The sequence below is a fragment of the Lissotriton vulgaris genome, chromosome 1_1 (genome assembly GCF_964263255.1).
Source record: "Lissotriton vulgaris chromosome 1_1, aLisVul1.2, whole genome shotgun sequence".
Classification (NCBI taxonomy): Eukaryota; Metazoa; Chordata; class Amphibia; order Caudata; family Salamandridae; genus Lissotriton; species Lissotriton vulgaris.
The window spans coordinates 932,313,948-932,338,114 of NC_141685.1; the positions used below are offsets into that span (position 1 = coordinate 932,313,948).

The 24,167-nt window shown below is 42.5% G+C and overlaps 1 protein-coding gene across 1 annotated transcript in view; it reads right to left on the bottom strand.

Annotated features, from left to right (window-relative positions):
• Positions 1-3,510: 3,510 nt before the first annotated feature.
• LOC147748202 (inactive dipeptidyl peptidase 10-like) overlaps positions 3,511-24,167 on the bottom strand; it is a 508,957-nt gene continuing 488,300 nt past the window's right edge. The window contains exon 26 of the mRNA XM_086959116.1: positions 3,511-6,373. Coding sequence (XP_086815242.1) covers positions 6,236-6,373 — 138 coding nt within the window. The 3' untranslated portion in view covers positions 3,511-6,235. The remainder of the gene's footprint in view (positions 6,374-24,167) is intronic.

Sequence of the window (24,167 nt, forward strand, 5' to 3'; positions counted from 1 at the left end):
ACAAGTTATCAAATCTTTATACAATAATCCAGTCGCACTAGTTTTGGTAAATGGTACTCTCTCATCTCAGATTAAAATAGTTAGAGGCACCAGGCAAGGGTGCCCCCTCTCCCCATTACTTTTTGATATGTATATTGATCCACTAGCTATTACGTTAAGGGAATGCCAGGAAATTATTCCTTTTGCATGCAATGGCTGGGAGAAGAAAATAAGACTTTATGCAGATGACTTAATGATTTTTACGGGGCATCTTCAAGAATCTATAACAGCCATTTGGGACACTTTAAAAAGTTTTGGGGAGATATCGGGCTATGCAGTGAATCAAGATAGAACAGAAATTATGCAATGGAACACACATTATAGTTGTGATCAGATCCAGCATAGCATCAGATATTTGGGTAAAGAGGTAGTACAGAAAATCGATCTAATAGCAAAAGTGAATTTTGACAAAGTAACATCAAAAGTTAGGACACAACTACAGAAATGGGATTCACTTCCTCTATCTTTACTAGGAAAATTTAACCTGCTAAAGATGGCAATTCTCCCAAAGTATACTTTTTTATTTAATTCCATTCCTCTGGAGTTCAAAAAGGAATGGATAACTAAGGCTCAAGGTCTATTTACTAGTTTTATATGGGCAAAAAAAAGACCTCGGATAGCTTGGCGAAAGCTCAGAGTAAGAAAGGAGAATGGAGGGATTGCGTCTCCAGACCTTGTACAGTACCAGAGGGCATTCCATTTAAACATCTTCAGGCAACTACTGGGTGATACAACTGTTTTTTCACCACTATTTCAGGCTTTAACATCAGCCTTTAAGTCCCAAGCTAGGTTTTTCTTGTTTAAATTCGGCGACCCAAAATACTACAAGAAAGTGAAATTAAAAGTTTTAGTGGCAGCTTGTAGGGGTTGGCACCAAATAAGAGTTCTACTATGTATCCCTTACTGTAGCACATTGGCTCCAATATGGAATTCACCGGGAACTCCAATATGCTTACAAGACTCTCTTGCAAATGTTATTCAAGAAAATGGAATAGAAAGGTGGGGAGAGCTGTTGGAAGATGCCGAACTGATCTCATGGCAAAAACTTCAGGATATAACAAAGGGGGATTTTCTAAATTTAAATACTTCCAATTAGCAAATTGGGCTAAATCATTTTAAAAAGCTGGAAATGGAAATTAATGCTTTGAATGGAAGGCAGCTACCCTCCCAGCGGGACAGAAGGAAATTGCTATATGGTATTGGCATCTGATTCAATCTCATGAAGACTCTCAGCAGTGGCCCGAATCTATCTGGATGAAAGAGCTGCCGAGCTACGATCAGGATACCTTATGGCAAGTATCTCTATCTGTTTTATGGCAAAGTGTTAAAGCTGCACTACTAAGAAAAAACATTTATTTACTGTTCACAAAGCGTATTGGACCCCGAGAAGATTATCAAAAATTGGTTCCAAAAGAGTGAAGGGCCAAAAGTGTGGGGAAGTAGACACAGACGAAGCACACATGTTCTGGCAATGCCCTGCTATACAATCGTTTTGGGAAAAAGTAGGTGAGACGATCTCGAGTATTCTGGGGTCCGAAGTCAAGGTGAGTCTCCCACAGGTAATTTTCGGGGTAATTCCAGACGAAGATATAACAATTAATATTTCACAAATTCATAACTTTTTAGTGTTTCTGTTAATTTTATTGGCACATAGGGAACTGTGCATCAAGGGGATTTTGCCTATCCCCCCGCTAGAGTGTGATTGGATTAACTCGATACATAGGGTTGCTAAATTAGACAGGGCAATACGTGTAACAAAAAAAAAAGATTTTGGGATATATCGGACGACTATTGTAAATCTAGATAAGGGCAGAAGACTGATACAAACAGCCAGAAGTAATGGTTTACTTAATGCGTTTCCGTTGTTCTTTTCTAGTCGGTAGATATTTTGTCTTATGTTTGAATGCTTCAGAAATAAGGCCTTCTGAGATAGGGCACTCTTCCTTTTTTTCTTTTTATTAGTTGATATGATGGTTAATTTAGTCCTATGATTATGTACAGCCGCACAGGCCAGGAAAAGTTCAAAAGGTTTGGACTGATAGTCTTGGTGCAGAGTATTCTGTGGGACCTGTTATAATGGAGAGGGAGAATGGGAGGGGGAGAAGCAAATTATGAGGATTAGGGTTTGGGACAGGTGAGGGCCCGAAATGTCTAGAACATGCTCTCTGTAAAAGGAGTGATCAGTAGCCCTCATTCTAGCGAACCTGAACCCGATAGACTTTGGGCCTCTTCCTCTGTTTGCCTTTTCTCTGCTTCCTTATCTGAACTCTCAAATATACATTGACTGACTACAAATGAGGACAAAAAAAACATGCTACACACAGCTGTAGTACTGAAGCCTCGTGTTTTGATATTACGTTGTTGCATGTTGTTTTAACACACTTGGAGAAAGCTGTTCCATGGAGAAGAGCTCTGGTTTTCCTATGATGTAAACCTTACATCCAGGCTTTAAGGTATGGGGTATGCTGTCTAAGCCCAGAGATCTTCCTTTATATAAAATAAACTTCTTCTAGTCAAAGGGAGGGTAGTTAGGCTAAATGCCCTTTTTTCCACACTCTTTATATAATGGCTTCTCCCTTTGTATTCTATGGAATTGTAACAATGCTAACTGCGCTGAGTTCCTGAGTTTATACATTTTGCTGCTGGTAGCGTCTCATATACTGTATTGTAGAGCACAATAGTTAAAATAAACATTTTGAACTATTTTCAATGACTCTGCATATTCTTATTGTGGACAAGTACGAGTGAGTGAGTGAGCGAGCGAGCAAAAGAGTATGTCTTGCTCCCGCGATTCCTGAGAGAGTCCGGAGTGTTGTGTTCTGGGTTGTCTAATCATTTGTAGCTTTGTGATATTTGGAGAACGAATGAGACACTTTAGCTAGTCGGTTAGGGATTTTGGGTACTAATATGGAAGGTTGGTACACCCCTATACACTGAGGTAAAGTTTTCCAGCACATTGTTCTGTGTATGTGCAGAATCCCTGCAACAAAGTGATGAAGTGCATTACGGAATTGTATCAACAAACATGCGGCATGTAAAATATACATCAATGTAAATTTCTTCTCTGAGTGTAGCAACAGGGGTGCTTACATAAAGAGATGTCTCAGGACTCTGCAAAGCAATTCTTTCTCATGGGTGAGGCACATTGGCATGTGTAAAAATGTTAATATTTGCCTATAATCTCTTATTTTCATCCCCCATCTACTGGGTGTCTTAGGGTCCCTGTGCAATTAGTAGGTAAAATATAATTGTGCTGAATGTCAGCACTAATTTCATTTCCTTGTGTAATTTTGTTTGGCTGTTTGTGTGCGGCAGTGCAGTATATCAGACCTTAGGACCTCAGGAGATAAAAGGGCATGCAAAACGACTTCTACAAAAGTGTCATCTATTGTCTTGTATTAGAAACAACACATGCACTAAGACAGGAACTGTAGATGTGACAGAAGATTTTGCTTTAGACTTTGTAGTGATATGTACAAAAATGCAATTTTATTTAAATCGCCAGCATATCTGAGAGGGAATCACAGAGTCCAGAAAGCCAAATTCTACTTGTGTTTTTGTGTCCACAAAAACTCCCTGATATTAGATTTCTTTACGTTGCACAGTGTTCAAATTAGTTTCTTGTTAAGTTGTAGTTGCATCTCTTGGCACCAAGGGTTAGGACTGCGACCGGAGTTCCCCAAATCTAGGGCTTTGACCATGATGAGGGCCATTGTGGCACGAGAAAGATGCCGTATTGTTCCATGTTGGCAGGATCCATTGTTTCAGGTTTCTTTTTTCAAAACATAGTCACCATGTGTGTTAATCAAATTTGTTGAAATGATGCAAGACATGTCTATAACTCCCAGAATGCACTGATTTGTTAAATGTATGACCATGACTGAAAACATGATATCCTGTTGACCTGGTGGTTGTGGAAACATGTTTGACTAAACGGCCCCACTGAAGTCCATGTTGTTCAAAGTAAAAGGGACCCTGTGGGTGAGGTGAGTTTTTTGTCTTTTCCTGATCACTATTTGATGTGCTGATGACAACAAGGTGCAGAGAGCCCACACCTCTATGGGGCTCATTGTGACTACCCTTTTGTTAGGACCATTAATCTACACAATGACTGCATCCAGAGAGCTAAGGGAAGCACGCTTGAAAGAAAAAACACCCCAAACTAGTTCTAAAAGTGCAGACAATGGGTCTGCATCTCCTGTCTGCTTTGACTGTATAAATGTAGGAGTCACTGACCCACTTGTTCAATTTGCAGGTATGCATTCATCAAAGAGGGGAGTGCTTTGCAGAGTATTGTGCACCCAGAGCGGGAGTGTGCTGGACATCTAGTTTCCCAGATGTAGGGTGACAACACCTGAAGTTTTGTCTTGGTGGAAGAAGCTGTTCATGTGAGCTGATGCACCTAGAAGCCAGGCTGGCTGCTGACAGAGGGACGGAGCCTAGCAGCCCTGCAGGGAGTGGCCATACTACAGGAAAAGTGAAAAGCAAGAAGTCCCTGGTGCTGCTGGGTCTGTCAGAAGGAAAATGTAGGAGAGTGATCTGGGAGGCCCGAACTGTGGTTCAAGACTAGGGCCCAGATTTACAAACCTGTCTCACAACACAGCACCAGGTTGATCCGCTGCATTTTGTGACAGGGAGAGAGCAGGAAAGCACCATATCTACAGTGGTATGGCACTATGCTGATCTCTCCCTAGCACCGGAACACAATCCGGCTGCCAAGTTCCACGCTCACAACTTTGCACCCTTCCCTGAGCTGCTCAAGGGTAACTCCTTAAATTTGTGCTTATGATTTCAGGTGGTGGATGCCCACAGTTAGTTTGGGGCCAGAACATATTTTTGAGATATAGACTAGAACAAGAGAGGGAAAAGCAGAAGATGAAGAGAAAAAGCAGAAGGGTAAGAGAAAAACAGTGACAGAGTGAAATCAAGGCAAAGCAGCCTTGGTATTCTGCAAAACCCGATTTCAGGAGCACTGGCAACAAGCTCCCCCAAAACATTTGTGGACCCCTGCAAAACCTTTACAAATGAAGCACTCTACATGGTCTCTTTGAAGCTCTTCAGAAGGGATAGCAAAGCCTGCCCCACAAAAGGGAGGTCCTCCCTATAGGTGAGGTAGTCACAGGTGTGGGGCTCCCTGTATGGACGACATGACTTCTGTACTGTTGTAGGATGTAGACCAACATTTCAAGGGGGGCAGGGGGTATGGACAGCTCATTGGACCAGGTACACAAAGAGTATTGTCTCTATACCACTAGGAATGTAGGATCTTTGAAGTACAACTCCATTGGGGAGGGGAACCACCACCACAGTGTTAGAAGCAACTTTGATGGATCACAGGAGGGATTAAGAAATTTGCAGATTGCAGATCAAGTTCCATATTCGATGTCATAAATCAGGTCAAGCATGCAGCCTCTATGGTAATGAATTATTATATCAATCACCTGCCAAGGACAAAATGACCTCAATACATGGAGTTGTTATACAGGGATGTGAATTAACCCACAGTCACAAGGTATTATTTCCTGAACATCGATGTCGAGGTGAATTTGGTGCTGTTCACCCACAGTTTCTTCTTGGAAAAAGAGCATTACAAGCTTGCTGCTTCTAGCATGTATCATGCACCCCTCACAGCACCCAGTGTTTGATTCCACTGAGAACTCGGCCTGAAATTGTGCCCTCTCATCTCATCCCACTCGCTCTTCACTTGTAAATAGTCATATCATGAGGCATTCTATATAATATGTGCAATCCAGAAAACGAGCAATCAAGATGCAAAAGTAAGGGCTGCAGAGGGAAAGCTCTGCTTGTCCACTAGGAGACAAAATGTCCCATTAGAAAAGGTGAGCCCCTGGACGTGGCTTAGAATCCAGGACCACAAGTCGCAAGGGTAGACTGTCCGCTCCCTGTGGGTATGAAACCCTCTGCCTAGCTTGTGCCTGAGTAGTTCAGTGTGACATGAGACAGTCAAGCATCATTCGATGTTTCGATGAGGCTGCTGACAGACACCCAATACAGCGTCAATTGCAGTTGACACCTGCTGCCAAAGGTTGGACCTGGTTTGAGCCATGCGTGCTTGAAGGCATCTCATAGGCATTGGGTTTCCATTGGGTTTCCAAGTTTAAGAGCAGGCTGGTAGGCCATTGCATGCTCAGTTGTCTTCATGTTAGTCTGTGGACTAATGGAAGTCGCTGTGATGCTACGAGTCTTCGTCCTCATGACGAGAAGCATGCTTCATCCGGGTGTCTCGGAAGCAGTCTTCAAAATAGGAGATGAGAGACTGGTGAAGATGTAGTTGGTTCTCTGGGAGAAAGAAATGACTTTCATCCGGGTACACCTACCAATGGGGAGAGAAACACACAATAAGTCATGGGTACCTTCCCTTTTCAGGGATTAATGGGCTATCTCACAGACTAAGTACCATATGCAGTCAAAAGATTGTGTTAACTACTTAACAATGTTGTGGAGTAAGCCATACATATTATATTTTGGGCAAGGTGCTGGTGCATACTGTATGGTTTTATTGCAGCGAGTATGAATACAGCGATACAATGCTTCCATGGGGAAAGATCCCAGGCAGTCATCATGTGCCACACAACACAGGATTTCATCATTTCTGACAGAACTTAGATGTTTCTTAGCTCATGTAAATCATACCACAATTCTGCTGGCAGGTATCCCACTAAAAACTCGCATTGGTTTTTAACCCAAAAAAGAGATTGCAGAATTAAGCATGGGTTCCTTTTTGCCTTTTTCCAACATTAATACTAGTGCTACTTTCAGGTTAAAGATGAATTTTCCCTATGAATATTAGCTCCAGTCTTGGGGGTCTGATTCAGGAACGGTTTATGCATTCCCCCTTTCATGTTCAATCACATACGTTTTTACTACACAATTTGTGTTTTTCAGGATAGCAGGATAGTTCTGTGACTCCTGGCTTTCTCCAAGTTATTCAAGTTTTCTCCACTGTTTGCTGGAAAGAATAGCCTAACTAACTTCACATTTATGTGGATAAATTGCTGATATGACCGGTAGCAACCACAGCTAACTTTGGAGAATCCTGGACAATAACATTTGTGCTAATTCCTTTTTTTCAGCCTGCCCATGTCTTTGCAGAAGTATATGCTTTGATTCCACTCAGTGTCCCTTTATAGAGAAGAAAATGTTACTTAACTGTAACACCTGTTCTTTGTCATGTTTGGAAAAGGGGCAGATTTGGCCAGTCTGAAAGCGCCCGATGATGGATACACCAACTATTTGGCCTCTATGGTAAATGTGCATGACTGGACTATTTTTGGTGACATCAACATTAGTTATGGGGGCTCATGTAGAGGTCTTTCTAAGACTAATGTAGGACCATAACCCCATTGTTCTGGAGCTTCCTCTTGAGGGATTGGAACAGGTGCCCAGAAGATGGACTTTTTGAGTGGAGTCTTTTGCCGGACCCGGAATATATAAGGCACATGAAAAGGGGTGAATTACAGTTTTTTTCTTATCTTAATAAAGGTAATGCCTCACCGGGGATGGCCTGGGATACTATTAAAGCTGGCATAAGAGTGGAAGCCCTTAGGATTAGGTCTGCAAAACAAAGGCAATTGCAAGACCAGATTAGAGAACTTTATCAAAAGTTGGGTGAAACAGAGGCAGAGTTGGTTGAGGCCGCCTTATCTATGATGAACTGTACAAAGCTTCAACCATGATATGTCCCGAGGACTTAAAGCAATATTTGGCTCAAATGATGGTTAATAATGCTACTCAAGAAGAGAGGTCAATTTTAGGGGCAGATATCTCACTAGAAGAAATGCAGTTAGCCTTCCAGGCCCTCCCGTCTTTTAAGGAGGTGGAAACGGATTCTATACCCCTGGAATTTTATAAAGTTTTTATCTCATAGCTTCTCGGGGAAATGTTAATGATATTTAGGTACATTAGAAATTGGGAGCATCCCCCAGTTTCTTGGGCTACTGCAAATGTAATGCGTTTTAAAGAAAGGTAGGAACCCTGCTGACCCTGGCTCTTATAGACCGATCATGCTGTTAAACAGTGATGTTGAACTCTACTCTAAGATCTTGGCTAGTAGGTTAGGCAGGTTTATTCCAGGGAGTGGGACTTTGGATCAAGTGCAGCATGTAATAACACTGACTGACGCCACTGATGTTTTAGAGGAACCCATGGGCGTCGCCCAGTTAGATGCCGAGAAGGCATTTGAGAGGGTGTCATGGGGGTATCTGTGGAAAGTTATGGAGGCTTGTGGATTGGGGAGCCTTTCATTTAGGCAATCCGAGTGAAGTACTCCAACCCAGTAGCTCGCCTGCAGATAATGGGGGTTGAATCCGAACATTTTTGAACCCAGTTAAAAAATGCTTGATTTGAAGTAATCAAAATAACCCCTCTGCACTAAAGTCGGGCCTCATTCTTGTGGCGGACTGGATGCAGAGGAACTGTCTCAAACTGAATGGGGAGAAGACAGAGGTGGTCATTCTGGGGAAAAATAAGAACCTCTGGGGCCCTCAGCATTGGCCAAATGAGATGGGTGCACTTCCTGTACCCACACATGCTGTACGTAACTTGGGCGTTCAAATTGACGACAAGTTAACAATGAAGCAGCAGGCCACTAAGGTCGCAGCAACCTGTTTTTCTACTCTCAGGTGGCTACAAAAGATCTTATGGATGCTTCCCATTCCTTCCCGTAGAACGGTTGTCCAGGCATTGATAACATCTCGCCTGGACTATGGCAACATACTTTATTTGGGTGCTGATGTAGCCACTGTTAAAGTATTGCAGGTTGTACAAAATGCAGCGGCGCGACTCTTGAAGAATGTCCCTAGAAGAACTTCTGCATTATCTGCCTTGCATGATCTTCATTGGTTGAAGATCTCCAGCCGCATAAAGTTTAAGGCATTATGCTACATGTTTAGGATCAAGCAAGGCATTGCACCTACTTACTTACAAAAACTGGTGCAACTTTACAGGCCCAAACGTACCTTACGATCCTCGGAAATTGGCAATTTCTCTATACCAAGATTTAAGCTGGCAAGGATGGGGGGGACGTTCCTTCTCCTATCTTGGTCCCAAATATTGGAATGCCCTGCCCACTGCCCTTAAATTAGAGACCAGTCTTCTTCGTTTTCGCAGAGCACTGAAAACGCTGTTGTTCACATAAGTAGTTGGTTCCTGTATGCTGGCTATCTGATATCTTCTTCTCCAGTCTGTCCCTAGCGCCGGGAAACCCACTGTGGGTAGCTGTGCGCGGTAAAAGTTTAAATAAAATAAAATAAATAAATAAAAGAGTGGTGGTCGGGTTTATCTGGGCATATGGGAAAATCAGGAGGCCAAATAGGTTTTTGAGCCTACCCAGGGATAGGGGGGGTGGGCACTGCCCAATTTTAAACTGTATTATCTAGTGGCAGATTTACAATATTATCACCCTTTATTCAATAATAAGGTAGGACAAGAGGGGAATGAGGGATATGGTCCCTATATATTTGAGCTACGGATTGAGACGGCTGCTAAGAGCTGTCTGTTGTGGTTTTTTGATCCAACCTATTATAAAAAGACACATTTTAAGATTTTGATGGCAGCATTCAGAACTGGTCAGGAATACAGAAAAAATTAGGAGTAGGCAGGTATAGCTGGTACACTCCATTGCACCAGAATAGTCAACTGCCCGAAATATTTCATGACAATTGCTTAGCCAAATGGGAACAAGATGACCTCGGCAGGAAGGATGATTTGCTTTCTGGGAATCATATGTCATCATTTGAAGAGATTAGGGGCAGATTTAATATCGAGACCAGAGATTTTTTTTTTAAATTGACAATTTAGGGACTTTCCATTGAGAAAGGTTGGGCTATTAGCAGGTTTCTCCAGGATTCCTCTGATGGAGATTTTAATAAGGGGAACCAATTACTCGATATCACAAACATACTGGTGTGTTATGGAGGGGGTCTCGGACGATCAGGAAAAACATGATGTAAAATGGAGGGTTAGATATGGAAAACTCCTGCTTTTTGGCATCGTTAGAGCTGGGAGGGTCAATTCTTTGCTCATCCAACCTACAAACGCATCATTATAAAACCATTTTCGATTTACATATAACACCTGCCAAATTAGCTAAATGCAGTGGGGTGGCTGGGACGTGTTGTCCTAGGTGTTTGGAACCCAGTACAGATCTGGTCCATATGTTTTGCTTGTGCCCCCATCTAAATTCATTGAGCTAAGAAATTGCAATATTCATAGGGGAAGTCCTTAAATTGAATATATCCCTGTCACCTCAGATTATGTTGGTGGGTGTTGATGAATCAAATACAGGTGTGGGGGTAGAGTTAATTTTTTATTGCAATGACAGTGTTTAGGCTTTTTGTAGTTTTATATGTTTACAAATTGGAAAAAACACTTTTTGTGAGCCAAAGGGAAAGAAGGCAAAATTAAAATAGAGGAGGATCTGGGGTCTCTCTCAAATTGGGTATCAACAAATCAGTAGAAATTGTCTGCTTGATTGGGACTGGAAAGAAAAAAGGGCAGGGTCCGCGGATGATTCAAGTGTCTAATTTCGTACACAGTAATTTTTTGGCTAGGCTGTTTGTAATGTGCTTTTTTGTTTTGAATTTGTGATGAATTTCTATTATGATCTAACTACCGGATGTATTTCTATTTAATGTATTCATATAACCTTGCTGCTAAAGACTTGTTAAATTATTTGGGGGGTGGGGCAGGGAACTTGGATTACATTTTTTTTTCCAAAGGAAAAGGGGCAGGTCTATTTCTGTAACATTGTAACATTGCATGCTTAAGTGACTGTCTGTGTGGCTTAGAGGTTACTCTGAGGCTTTCAGAAGTTGATAAAGGCCAAAGTGACAGGGCTCTTTGTGAGCTAAATGACAATTGGCCTCATTTAGGGTTTGGCAGAGAGGAGGACCGCTTTAAATCAGAAGTCCTCACTCCATGATGAACCAGCTTAACCCCCCCCCCCCACACCCCATTCAGAGATCTCAGTGATAACATCAGAGGAGCATCAGCTATCTTCACTCATGTTAGCCCTCTACCAAGCAGTCTGCCCACCACAGAACCACCAGATCATAGTGACAGCCACTTTTCCCTATTTAGCGTGGAATGCCCGCCACTGATTTTTTGCCTGTGGTGGGCACTGACAGAGAAAACATAGAATGCCCATGAACCATTTGTCTTTTATATTACTGAAAACAAACACTTGCTTTTGGAGATTGCTTTCTCTAAAGAAATAGTTTGCAGACCAGGCTCTTTATACATAGAGTCTGTTTAGCACATCTACAGCTACATTGGCTCTCTTCACAGTGCATGGATCCCACCAGGCATACTGGGAACTCTAAGTACAGGTTAGGGTCTTGCCCAAGGATACTAGCAGACATGCCCTCGCTCCCTCTTTTGGACTGATCTATCATGCGCCAGGATATAACTGACCCCCACTGAAGACATAGGGCAACATTTTTGTTTAGTTTTTCTTTTTTAAGGCAGAAATAAAGGAAAGTAGGGCTGCCAATTATGCTTTAGTCCATTTCAGAGTGCCCAATAGCTGTGCTGAAATGTTTATTTCATACTTATGTTGGAAGTTAATCAGTAAAACAAATATTGCCTATGCACCAGCATTCTTTTTCACTTTGTTTGGAGATGAATTTTGGAATTCAGCTCATAGGTGAGACTATGCATTGAGTTAGAGGAAAATGCATTTTACTCTTAACACTTTTAGGTGAAGACATTTTAATAACATGTATTAATGTAACTCACATTAATGACGCTTAATTTATTGACCTTGTAAGGATGAAAGACTAAGATTATCCTTCATGTCAAACGGCATGTCAGCAGTGTGGACTGAACTCCCCTGCAAATCTTGACAGCATCCATCCATCCGTTATAGTTAGGTGAAAATGTCAGCTAAAACATACTGTTTTAAATTAACAAAACCCCTGACATTCATCCATTATATTTATCTCAAGTATCTTTAACTCATGCCCTAAAGTAACTATAACTCATGCTTCCACAATGCACAGTGTTGTCATCAATAATCTCATTTTAGATGTTGCAGTGATGTTATCAATGATATCATCAAACATGTTATGAATGATGTAATAGGTCAAGTAATCAGCAGTGCATGGCGAGGGCGCGAGTTATAGTTACTTTGGGGTATAAGTTATAGATACGAGCGATAACTATAAATGGTGAAATTAATTTTTTTTTTCTAAAACGTTACGCTGTCACTGAAAGTTCCGCCTAAATATAATGTTACTTTAGCCTTTGTTTTTTATGTGAATTACTAAGGTTTAAAAAAAATTTAAAGTAAGATATATTTACAGTTCCTAAATATAAAGTCACTTTAACCTTTGTGTTTTTCAGTGAATTTCTAGGTTTTTTTCAATGCACAGTTATATTTTTTTACCATACGTAAAGCCAACCCCACACCGGCGGCAAGGCCCTGAATCCAACCCCTCACTAGCAGCCAACGGGAAACATCCTGAACAACGACTCCGGAAGAACGAGTTCCGGAGTCGCGCAAGCCAAACAAAGACCTGCTTGTACAACGACTTAGTCTGAACCATGCGTGTGCGTGGTTCAGGCTAAGTCGGTCTAGTGTTCGGGATGGGCAGAGTTGAGAGGAGCGTCGGAAGAACAGGACAAGTATGAGAGGTTCAGGGTGGGGAGGGGGTTGTTGTTAGTTTTAGGGAGTGGAGGGGTTCGGGGTAGATTTTAACACCTTAGATGCGGCGCACATATCCCTCCCCAGTGCTGCGCTGTCCATTGGAACTAGTGCTGAATGGACGTCCAATGGTCGTGCGCAGCACTGGGGAGGTAGTGCTGCCGTCGGCCAACGCCCCGACGCAGCACTTAAGAGGTTAAAGGGTGGGGGACCAAAAATCACCAATATTTTTAGTCAACTGTATTTTTTTTTTTTTTTTAAAAAGCTTTATTCGAATTGTAAAAACAAGTTCATAAAAGCATACAGATAAAAAGTCACAGTTAAAATTTTACAGTTTCAAAGTTAATAAAAATGCCACATTGTCATTTCATCATTAAGGTACAAGAATTAAAAACAAGAAGTTTCATGATTTGTTATCATGACCATATAAAATGATTTAGATTGAGCCAGTAAAAGCCCACAGAATAAAACATATTCGGGCACCATTTTAGGCTCGCATCGTGTTTCTGTACCTGATAACAGCTCTCAGTTGGGAGGATACAACAAAGATGGTACGTTCATTATCTAGTGATCTTAGTTTGTCGTAAGCCGCTCTACATGACCTCAAACCCCAGAATACAAGTAGAGTTTTCAAGATTTTTTGCCTCAGAACTCTATAAAAGGTACAAAAGAAAGTACAGTGAATATTAGACTGGTAGGAGACGTTGTCACAAGGACAAAGTCGCTTTTCTTTACACCAGTCATTACACTGTGGGAAGTTATTAACTTATAAAAGGTTTCCAGCCTAAAACGAGTCAGAAGCATACGAGAGAAGGGGGGTTGTTCTATCAGGAGGTACAACTGAACACCCTTGTTAGGAGTGACCAAATCGTGTGCCATGACCGTCTTCTTATGCCTCTCTTCCCGCCCTCTTTTGCTTTCCAAGTGTGTCAATAGGTGTTTTTTAAGGGCAGATCTTGAGATGTTTACCATGCTTTCTAGGTTAGTAAAAAATTGGGAGAGACCAGTTTCTTCCAGAAAGGCTTTAACATATGAGAGCCATTTAATATTAGTGGCTCCATCCATTGCTAGGCAGTCCATTAAGATCTTTCTATTCAGAGGGGTCTCTTGATTTACCCATACATTGTGCCATAACAATACTGGTGATAGCTTGATAATATCAGTGACATATGGCATAGCTACTTCCATGTGTATCACATATGTTGCCGTGCTCCTGGGGGTTGCCAGTAGATAGCGTAAGAAACGATTCTCTACGCGTTGGATGGTTTCCACCTGCTCAATCCCCCAGAGCCCAGCCCCATATGTCCCTGTAGAAATGCATTTAGCCTTAAAAATCTGGAGTAGTTCTTTAACTGGCCTCCCACCCAATCTCTTAGCAAAGTTCACCAGAGCTCCGGTGGCTTTTGTGAAAGCTAGAGCCCGAGCAGCCACAGCAGGTTGACAAGAACCCTTCCTCTCAAAGTGAACTCCAAGGTAACAGAATCTGTCAGTGAGTTCGACCGCTCTACCATCCAAGGTTATTGGACAAGGTAATCTTCGGGTCTTAGGTCCACACAGCATTGTATAGGTTTTAGAAACATTCACGTGTAGGCCCTTACTTTTCATGTAGTCCAAGAATTTGGACTCCGCCTTTTGTAGGCCTACCCTCGTCTGGGACATGATCGCCGCGTCGTCCCCGTAGAGCAGCATGGGGATGGGAGTTCCATTTGCTGTGGGATAGTCATGATAAACCTCGCTCAAAATTGTGCCAACCTTGTTTATATAGAGCGTAAAGAGCAGGGGGGCAAGAATGCACCCCTATCTAACTCCTCTATGGATTTTAAACATATCGGAACACTGGCCCTTTCTACCAAATCTCACACAGGCACCAGCCCCATGGTACATTTCCTTGATGAAAGTAAGTATTTAGTTGTCCAGGCCGATGTCCGCTAATGTCTGCCAAAGCGTTCCATGGTCGACACATTCAAATGCGGAACTTAGATCCACATAAGTAACGAGCAGGTTTCTCCTTTTCGCATGGATGTACTTGGCTGTAATTATAGCCAGATTAAGTCCCTGCTCGATGGTCCCTTTACCTGTCCTGAACCCATATTGCAGGTCGGACACGATTTCATGTTCCTCCAACCACTCCTGCATGCGGTTAAGAATGATCCTGCCTGCGATCTTCATTAAGCCATCAAGTAATAAAATTGGCCGATAGCAGGCAGGATCATTCCTATCGCCCTTTTTATAAATCGGGACTACTATGGCTTCCGCCCAGGTAGGGATAAACCCAATGTTGTTTACGGAATTGAGCACGTGGGTCAGAAGAGGTGCCCAAAGATCTGGAACACTTTTGAAAACGTCCACAGGAACACAGTCCGGCCCTGGGGCCTTCCCTGCCGGGCTTTCTCGGATTGCCTTACTCACTTCTTCCAAGCGAAATTGAATGCCCAATGGGAAGGAGGTACTATCTGTATCTGGCAGGAGTGCCCCCCAATTATCGGGAGACAGTCTAGAGGGTTCAGCTCCATTGTAGAGGCCTTCAAAGTGTTTGACCCAGCTTGAGCAGTAATAGCTTGATCTATTTGGGGACCCTGGTGGTCTTGGAGGAACGGAGCGTTAACGGCCTTCCAGAAGGCAATATTGTCATTCCGGTCAGCTGCGGCGTGAAGATCAGACCACGCCTGCGTTTTTAACTTCCTTTTCCTACTATTTAGGGCTCTCCGATAAACACATTTAGCTAGCTGGATCTCTTCTCTGGATTTTGGGCTAGAGTGGAGGGCTTTTTTCAGGGCAGCGAGCGCCTTGGTACAGTTCCCATTAAACCAGCCATAGGATCCCTTAGATGGGTTACGAGGGGCTTTGGTCAATAAATGTTTGACACCCACAGAGATTTTTTTAAATGAACCAACAATGCTGTGGGCATCGGCTTCTGCTGAAAGGCAGACTTTAAAATCCTCCTGGTTATTTTTAACAAGTTTTTGTAAAAAATGTGTGGGTTCGACCTTATCCCATTTAATGCGGAACCCATTTTTGGATGCGAGTATTGGGGTTAAGCTGTAAGCAATGTTGCTCTTACGGCTTAAATCACCGTCCCTCATCTTCAATTCCACAACTAAAGGGTAATGATCACTGAGTACAGTGTCCAAGGTCTCCCAGTTTAATACCGCACCTGCATAACGGGTTGAAAGGAGTGTAAAGTCAATAGAAGAATTTTTCCCCCCCGTTAAATGTTGGTCTAAAAGATTTAGTAGGGGCACACACCTCATTGATAAATGATAGCGTAAATTGGGCTGATATAGTGTTATATAACTCCACAGCCCTTGTGTGGGAGAAGTGGCTCACAGGCCCTTCGGAATCCTCTCCCAACCCACAGATACCCTCTGAACCTTGGGAGCAGAGAGAACAATTAAAATCCCCAACCCATACCAGGGCCATATCGTTGGTCATTTGGTCCTCAATTTTGGTTAGGTCCTTCAAAAGATTGTTATGGGTAAACTCAATTTGGGAAGGGGGGATATTGTTATAAAGATTTACCAGAGCCATATTTTGCAAAGGTCCCCATGACGTGATCAGGATTTGATAATAAACGTTAGAAATGAATTTAACATCTAGGGGACCCGTATTAACTGAGATGTAAGTACAGAGGCCCCCCTTGTATCTACCTCGAGGCTAGGAATGGCTGGGGTAGAAAGGTTTTATATCCTACTATATGAAGTTCTGTATTAACCCAGGTTTCTTGGGCGCAGATGATGGAATGATTTAATGTAATTGACTGCCATGTGGGATCATTAATTTTGGCAGACAGACCTGCGGCCAGTGTTCCCTCTAACGTGCGCGGCTGCGCTCCCGCGCACCTTTAAGGTACCGAGCGCGCAGTGCTACTTGTGGAGCGCGCACACATTCTCGCCGCCGCCCGCTTTTAAAACGCGAGCGGCAAAAAACGGCAATTTAACTGGTTGCCTGAGGCCATTGTGAAAGTATTCCTGTTAATCACAGCGCCCGTCATGTGCTGTAATTAACAGGAATATTTTCACAATGGCTCACAATCGGCACCCAGCCGTGCTCTAATGAGAAAAGAAATGCAGCAAATCTGAAAGCATGACCTGTGCTTTACACGTCGTGCTTTTGCACTTGCTGCATTTTTAATGGATCGCGGCTGGGGCTGATGGTGGCCATTGTGAAAATATTCCTGTTAATTGCAGCGCATTAACTGGAATATTTTCACAATGGCCCACAATCAGCCCCAGCCGTGATCCATTAAAAATGCAGCAAGTGCAAAAGCACGACGTGTAAAGCACACGTCGTGCAGATTCCGGGTGCAAATGCTTTTAGGGCAGATATTTGTGCAGTATGCTTTGTCCTCGATTTAGCCCTGTGCGTGCAAAAATGGTATGATTATGCCAATGCTTTAAAGTCCGTTTTGCTTCTGTTGTACATTTTTAATATTTAAGCGGACAACTTCCAAGAAGTGCCGGCGCTACACTGGAGCTGGAGTTTAATTATTATCGGTAAGTCCGTGATTAGAAGCGCCGTTTTCTCAAATATTTTTTGTTGAGATACTTTATAGAAATAGGCTGTTCTTTTGTCACGGCCCGGCACATTACGTTTATATTCATTGTGTACACAACTGTTCTTTCATGTGTATGTATTTGGGTCTGCTCCTTGAACTGTGGCCTCTGACACTCGATCTTTTATGGGCAAGGCAATTGCAGAGAGCCTTCTAGGTTATGACACAACCGCGTGGTAGATTTATTAAATATCTGTCTCACATCACTTTTTCATCAGCTGTTCTTTCCTCAATTCTAACAGTTTATGGCCCCGTGTTTCTCCCTAGATTGTTTGCCTGATTACATCATGTTCATTGATGAGCTCAGCAGTGTTAACAATCAACACAGTCCATCGCTATGCACTCCCCTCGAGCCTGAATTAGATTTACCGATATTAAGGTAACTTAGCATATTCTTATTATCCCATATTCTCGATGCACCCAGTGTAAGGTTAACTCTACCGTTTTGGCAGGTTTATATCATGTCATTTTGTTCCCCCCCCCCTTTTTTCTACCTCTATGCCAGGTTGTATAGGATCATCTTTAGACAGACACCTGATGTCTCAGCGATACTTTTTACATCCATTACCCTCCATCTACGTGTTCATCACTGCGGTTTCTGGGACCAGCTAAGTTCAAAGAATTCCTCTTTCTCTCTAGGTAATACCTCATTGGTACCATATTTAACTAGGCAGCTTGACAACAGACTGTAATAACAGGGTTTCAGCCCCCGTAACTTCTGCCGCCCTGGGCAAATGGACCAGAATGCCTAGTTGTAGGGTTACGTTTAATACTGGGAGAATGCTTCTCAGACACCCCCACTTTTTGAGTTTCTGTTTTGCCTATAAAAGAAAACAAACTAGTTTAAGGTCCAAATCACATTTCTGCCTGCCTTACTGGTTGTGATTTTCCATTTAGTTGAATCACACCTTGTGGAATTTCCCACATAGAGAGTTGATATTGGTCAGTTCGAATCCTCCTATTATTATATACAACTTGATGCTAAAAACAACCATTGACAAAGCCAATAGTCTTGGCTTCTTGTAGGTGTAATGTTACTTGTATTATATATCTTGATGTACTGACAGAGGCAGCAAAATGTCAGTAGGGTGGCACACTATGCGATGCACATATTTATAGCTTAATTACTTTTAAGCCACACCCTTAATTGCATTGGTTACGCCCCTTGAAAGATCCCCGAGTATTTTCATCCCACTCAAAGTCCTGGTCTACACACGCGGTCAGGTTCTTGGCGCACAGAGCCTTGGCTGCAGCTCACAGAGACCTTACTCTGCCGCACACAGAGGAAAATAATTAGAGGGACCATTGCCTGCGACGTTCCAGCTAATTATACTATTAGAAGATGGAGTTGTCAGTGGCAAACTAGTCTTGGGGGGGTTCGCCCTGGGAGACTTCAAAGGTTTCCACGCAATCAGCAAGTGCAATTGTTAGTGGAGACCTTTCCCAGTTTTTATTAACAGATGATCTTGTTGGTTGTACCCGTTGAGTAGTGGATCTCACACCGGTATTAAGGGACTCAGTGGCTGGCCCAATAGAAGGTCTTAAGACATTTGCATATTTACTTAGGGCACGCTTTGAGATGCTATTATTAGAGCTACCACCTATTGTAGGGGCGACTGTATATTTCAGTAATTTACACAATACAATGTTTCATAATAGTGATTACAATAAAAATGTTTATTAAAGTTTTATTTTAAAAAAGTTAGTGAGTTTTTCTTTTAACATTGTTTTTACGATTGCTTTTTGTGGGCTGACAAATGTTAAAAGAAACATTCACAGACATGTTGCAGTTGATTTTTTCAAATAAAACCAACTTGTCTCGGAGTCTTTCTTTTAACATCTTTCAGCCCACAACATGCAATCATACAATTAACCACAAGAGAGCCTTGCACTCCAGAGTATAGAATTCCTGCTAGGAGTGTTTATAAAAAAATATGGTAGGTTCTCCTGGGTCATTAATTTAATGATTTAGGAGACGTAGGGCTTTTTTATGCTGCTGGGGGCTGCTTCACTCCCTGAAGCCCCCACAACATTAATAAATGCTTGGTAGTGCCCTGGGGTCTTCTACGGGTACCACAGGCATAGAAATATTGTATATTAAAATGGATTAGGCATTATGGGACACTCCTGCTTCTTGTGATTTGTGTTAATTTGTTCAGTAGTTTTTGAGAAATTAAGATTCAAAATACATGTATATTTCACATTGCGGAGGATTTGGTTGTATTTCCTTTGGGGTTGGGTGCAGGGCCTTGCCAATGGCCAGTCAGTGCACCGCTTTGCATCTCAAGAGGGAAGGCATACAATTGTGATGTGTTCCCAGGTCTACCAGTGGTGGTAAACATAGGTGGATGAGAGCAAACACCTATGCTCCACCCATGTAACACCCCCACCACACAGAATAACACAAGGCAGCAATGAATATAGCGTGTTACATCACATGCTATAACATCACGTTTTATTACAACGTGGTCGTTACAACGACCGCGTTGTTAGAACGCGATACCTTTACATTGCAAGTCATTAGATCGATTTGCTGTAGGAGGTGCACTGGACTTAGGAAAAGTATAGTTTTTTATTCCAACTCCAGCCTGTGCAACAGTAGGGAAGGTGCTGGAATAGTAAATTATACTATTCCTTAAATTGGAGCGCCCCCTGCGGCAAGTCAATCTAATGACTTGCGATGTAAAGGCATCGCGTTCTAACAATACGGTCGTTGTAACAACCGCGTTGTAATAGTTACTTGATGTGATGGCAGCATTGTAAATGCTGTTTCCCGGCATCAACTTGTGCTGCCTTGCTATGCTCCATATTTACCAAGCTGCGCAGGGCCATGCATGGTGGCCTTGCATGACTTGATAAATCTAATTCTAAGTTTTGCGTTACCCTGCATTCCCTTGAGTGGCATAATGGCCACCCAAAACTTTATAAATCTGGGCCTCAGCACAGGGCAAAGGCTGTGTGTAGTAGGGGCTTGGCCACATACTTGTGTTTGGGCATCTGGACAGAGTGGGTTCTCTGTGAAGTGTTGTTTACAGGGCATAAAACATGAGCAGTACAGGCTTGTCCACTCTTGTCTGGATGATTGCGCACCAGTTTGACTGTCCACAAGGTGTTTCAAACGGGGCAAAGGCTGTGTGCAGGAGGACCTTAGTTCATCTAAGGGAGCTTGTGTGTGTAAATGGCATTTATGCGATACATGATTCTGTGCCAATTTAGCACCTAATTTCATATCTGAAATCCTGTACTGGTTTAATAGTGTAATTTGAACCTCAATAGGTTTGAAGATGCCAGCAATGATTTCATCATTTATGTCACCAATGATACCATATGATATCTCATGACTTATATTAGTAATGATGACATTGAATATGTTGCAAGTGATGTGATATCTGAGGTCATAAGTGTATGGTGGGGAGAGCAAATTACAGTTAGCTTAGTAACCTGTAGCGGGTAAATTTCGACGTGTTTTTACATTTACGTGACATTATGACTGACATTTTCACATAACTACAACGTCACTTTAACCTGTGATTATTCAGTTAATGTCTTACTATAGCATTTCTTTGATCTTTCGTTTTTCCAATGAATTTCTGTTTTTGTATTAAAGTAAAGTAACATCTTATTACCATACCTATCTACAATATCACTTTAATCTTTTTTTTTTTCAGTGAATTTCTTTTTTTAAACTCAAAGTCCTCTGCCACGTATGGCCTTGAGGCCTTTGGCCAGGTCCTTCGCTCAACCCCGCAGGTGGTCAAGCCACTCTTGTGGAATAGGGGTTTGTGTGCAGCACTTGGTCCCATGTGATTCTCCTGAGAGCTGCAAAAATGTCACACAAGAGCCCAGAGAGGCAGATGGGTTGAATGTTTTCAATTTATTTTATGACCCCCCCCCCCCCTCATAACAGCCATGGGGCCAGGGTACCTTTACCCTGCCCCTCTACTAACTTTAATATTCATTTTCAGGGTACATAGACCAAGTCCCTGTGTCCTGTAATGTTGGGTAGAAGTTTTTCTTTCATATTACAGCTAGCCAATGAGATTGCTTGTTTCCACAGGACCACTGGGTGCCCCAGGATCATGCTGATTACGACCAATGGGAATGCTTCATTTTTTGAATTTGCAATCCCAAGGGACACCTGCTGAAGTGCCCTGGGACCAACCATCCAGATATGTCTATTTTTCTAACCTTAATTTCTTAAAAACAGCTGAACAGATGTACACCACATCACAAAAAGAAAACTTAATCGGTAAATATCTTGCTTACTGCTAAATGTTGTGTAATTCTGTTCAGCCGTTTTCTGTGTATCGCCATTCAAAAGTACCTAGGGAAATTGCATGGGGGAATAGCATTTTGAGACTGACCCCTTTTCTCAGTCCCGCTTGACAGAACACCTAGAAACATTCAAGGAAGGAGCTGAGTTGGGTGAACTGTTTGGGAAAGTTTTGTAAAAATTTGTCAAACAGCGCCAAAGTTATTAGCAAAACAAAAAACGTTCTTCCTATGGAAACTCTGACCTAACTATAACTACAGAGTAGTTATAGGGTTGGATGTCCCACCGTCGACACAATCTGAACATCATTGCGCTAAATTTTAGATCTACATTGAGGACACGTTTTCTCTCCTCTTTGTAAAATTGGTGTAATTATCATTAATTATTTTTTGCCGCATTACTAAATATAAAATGTGTTCATTTCTAGGAGGAAATACTGGCTGTTGTGAACATTTTCTTAAATTGTCATATTTGGTGTTTGCGAACCTCCAAAAGCGGCCCACTGATAAATAGCAACAAATACCACAAAAGCAAACATGAGTCTTATAAATGGAACAAAAACACTTTCCTCTGTGGTACAAAACTTCTGGGCTTCCACATAAAGAGCCACTTTTCATTAAAAACATCTCCTTCATAAATACCTCAAAATATGGGCCCTGATTATAAGCAGCCAAAATAATCATGATACATGTGGTATATGCTGCTACTGCACATATCTCAATATTTTTTTATAGCAAAACCTGTTGATGTTTTTGGGGGGGAAATGTCCAATATTTAACGGGACATGCAGATTCTGGTGCAGTACCCAGCCAATTTGATTCAGCAAAGCCGGACTTTTACAGGTACAAAAAATAGCACACCAGTTACTGGGCCACCATGAGAGGCTATGGGCCTGATTACGATGTTGGTCGGAAAGGCTCCAAACGGCATTCGGATTTCACTAAACCTTGTTGGAATCCATCGTAATTGGTCAGTAGAAAACATTTCCGACCGATCGATTATGATGGAAAGGTAACCTTTCGGTCATTCTGAATCAGTTCCAACAGGCATTAGGAAAGTCTGAGTTGGTTGAAGCCGAATCGTCGAGCTCTACATACTACGTTTCCAACCAACGTATTAAGATATCAGGTTCGGACAACCTTTCCAACTTGGACCGTCCGACACTAAAAGGCTGTCAGAAACTGACTTTGGGGGCCCCTAGCAGGCCCTCCTTCATACTGGGGCCTCAGGTTGGAGCCCGTGAGGTACCCAAGGGATCCCCCTGTAGAACCATTCACAGTGTGACAGGCACTGTGGGGTGGCCGCCACAGGGTGCAAGGTTTTCCGAAACCACCCCTTTTTTCAATGGGAGCCCAAGTGGTCGTCGGAACACAGGCTCCCATTGAAGTCAATGGGAGACTTTACAAACGGTGTTCGGAAGCATCATAATCGGCCGGTCGGAACATCCGACTTCGAGTCAGTCGGAATAGATTCCGACAAGGAGTCAGGAGGTTTAGTTCCGACCAACATCCTAATCAGGCCCTAAATGTTTAAAAATGAAACCTCAAGCAACCCTCATACAATGTTTCACTGGCCTGTCATGCAGTATCCTGTTCAAGGGAATATCTGTAAACAGTCTAATAGGGTAGTCAAATTTACTTCCAGGGCAGACGTGTTGTCTACAGTAGTATGGGTTAAAATCCACTTTGTCTCTACATGATATGTTGGTTTCGAAATTGCTATTGTCTTGTTTGTTCTTGGTGGCTTGTTGTTAGTAGTTGGCGGCTCCTGTCCACCTTGTTTTGAAACAATGGTAGAAATATTGGTGAATTTTCTCAGAGAAGCAAAAGATTGAGAGCCTCATTTAAAACAATTTGACGGTAGGGCAGCGCTGCATGTCACTTTGCTGCGCTGCCTTGCGTTCAAACAAAAGGTAGGAATGTGTCATATCTATGAGATTTCGTGCATTCCTGTCCTCTTAAACTGTGCTAGTGCACAGATGGCTGTCTAGAGCCAATGCAGGCACCTTTGCACCATGGCTCAAGAGTGCCTGCATTGAAATCAGGTTGTTTTTGTGCAGAAAGGGACACCTTCCAACACAAAAACAACTGCTACACCACCCTGGTGGAGGTGCAGGGTTTTGACACATTCCCAGATTTACGCTATGTTGTAAATCTGGGAATGTGTCAAAAACCATGGGTGTTGAGTTGGAAGACCCACTGCAAGACCCATGGCATGCCTCCCCAAGGCAGTGTGAGTCAATGCAGCAACTTGCTCTGTGTTGCCTTAGACCATATCTTCGAGTCCATTAGAAAAGCAACACAGAGTGGCTTGTCGTGGCCTCCTAAATATGATTGGAAGGCCTGTGCCACCAGAGCATCATTAAAAGTGATGCTCCAGCGATGCAGACCTCTTGTAAATGAGGGCCTCAATGAGCCTGCCCGGACCACCCATTCTCTCTTCAGTGTTGGTTTCTTCACAGTAAGGTTGCTGTGCAGAGGTGTCCCAATTTGTGGGTAGAGGGTCGAATGTATTTTTCCAGAGATTAAAAATGGACACCAAAAGAACTCTCATATTCAAGAAAGATTACAACTAGCATTTTGCAAAGCCAATAGGTCTCATCTATGCAAGAGCTGTTGGTTTCAGCAATGTGTTTTAGC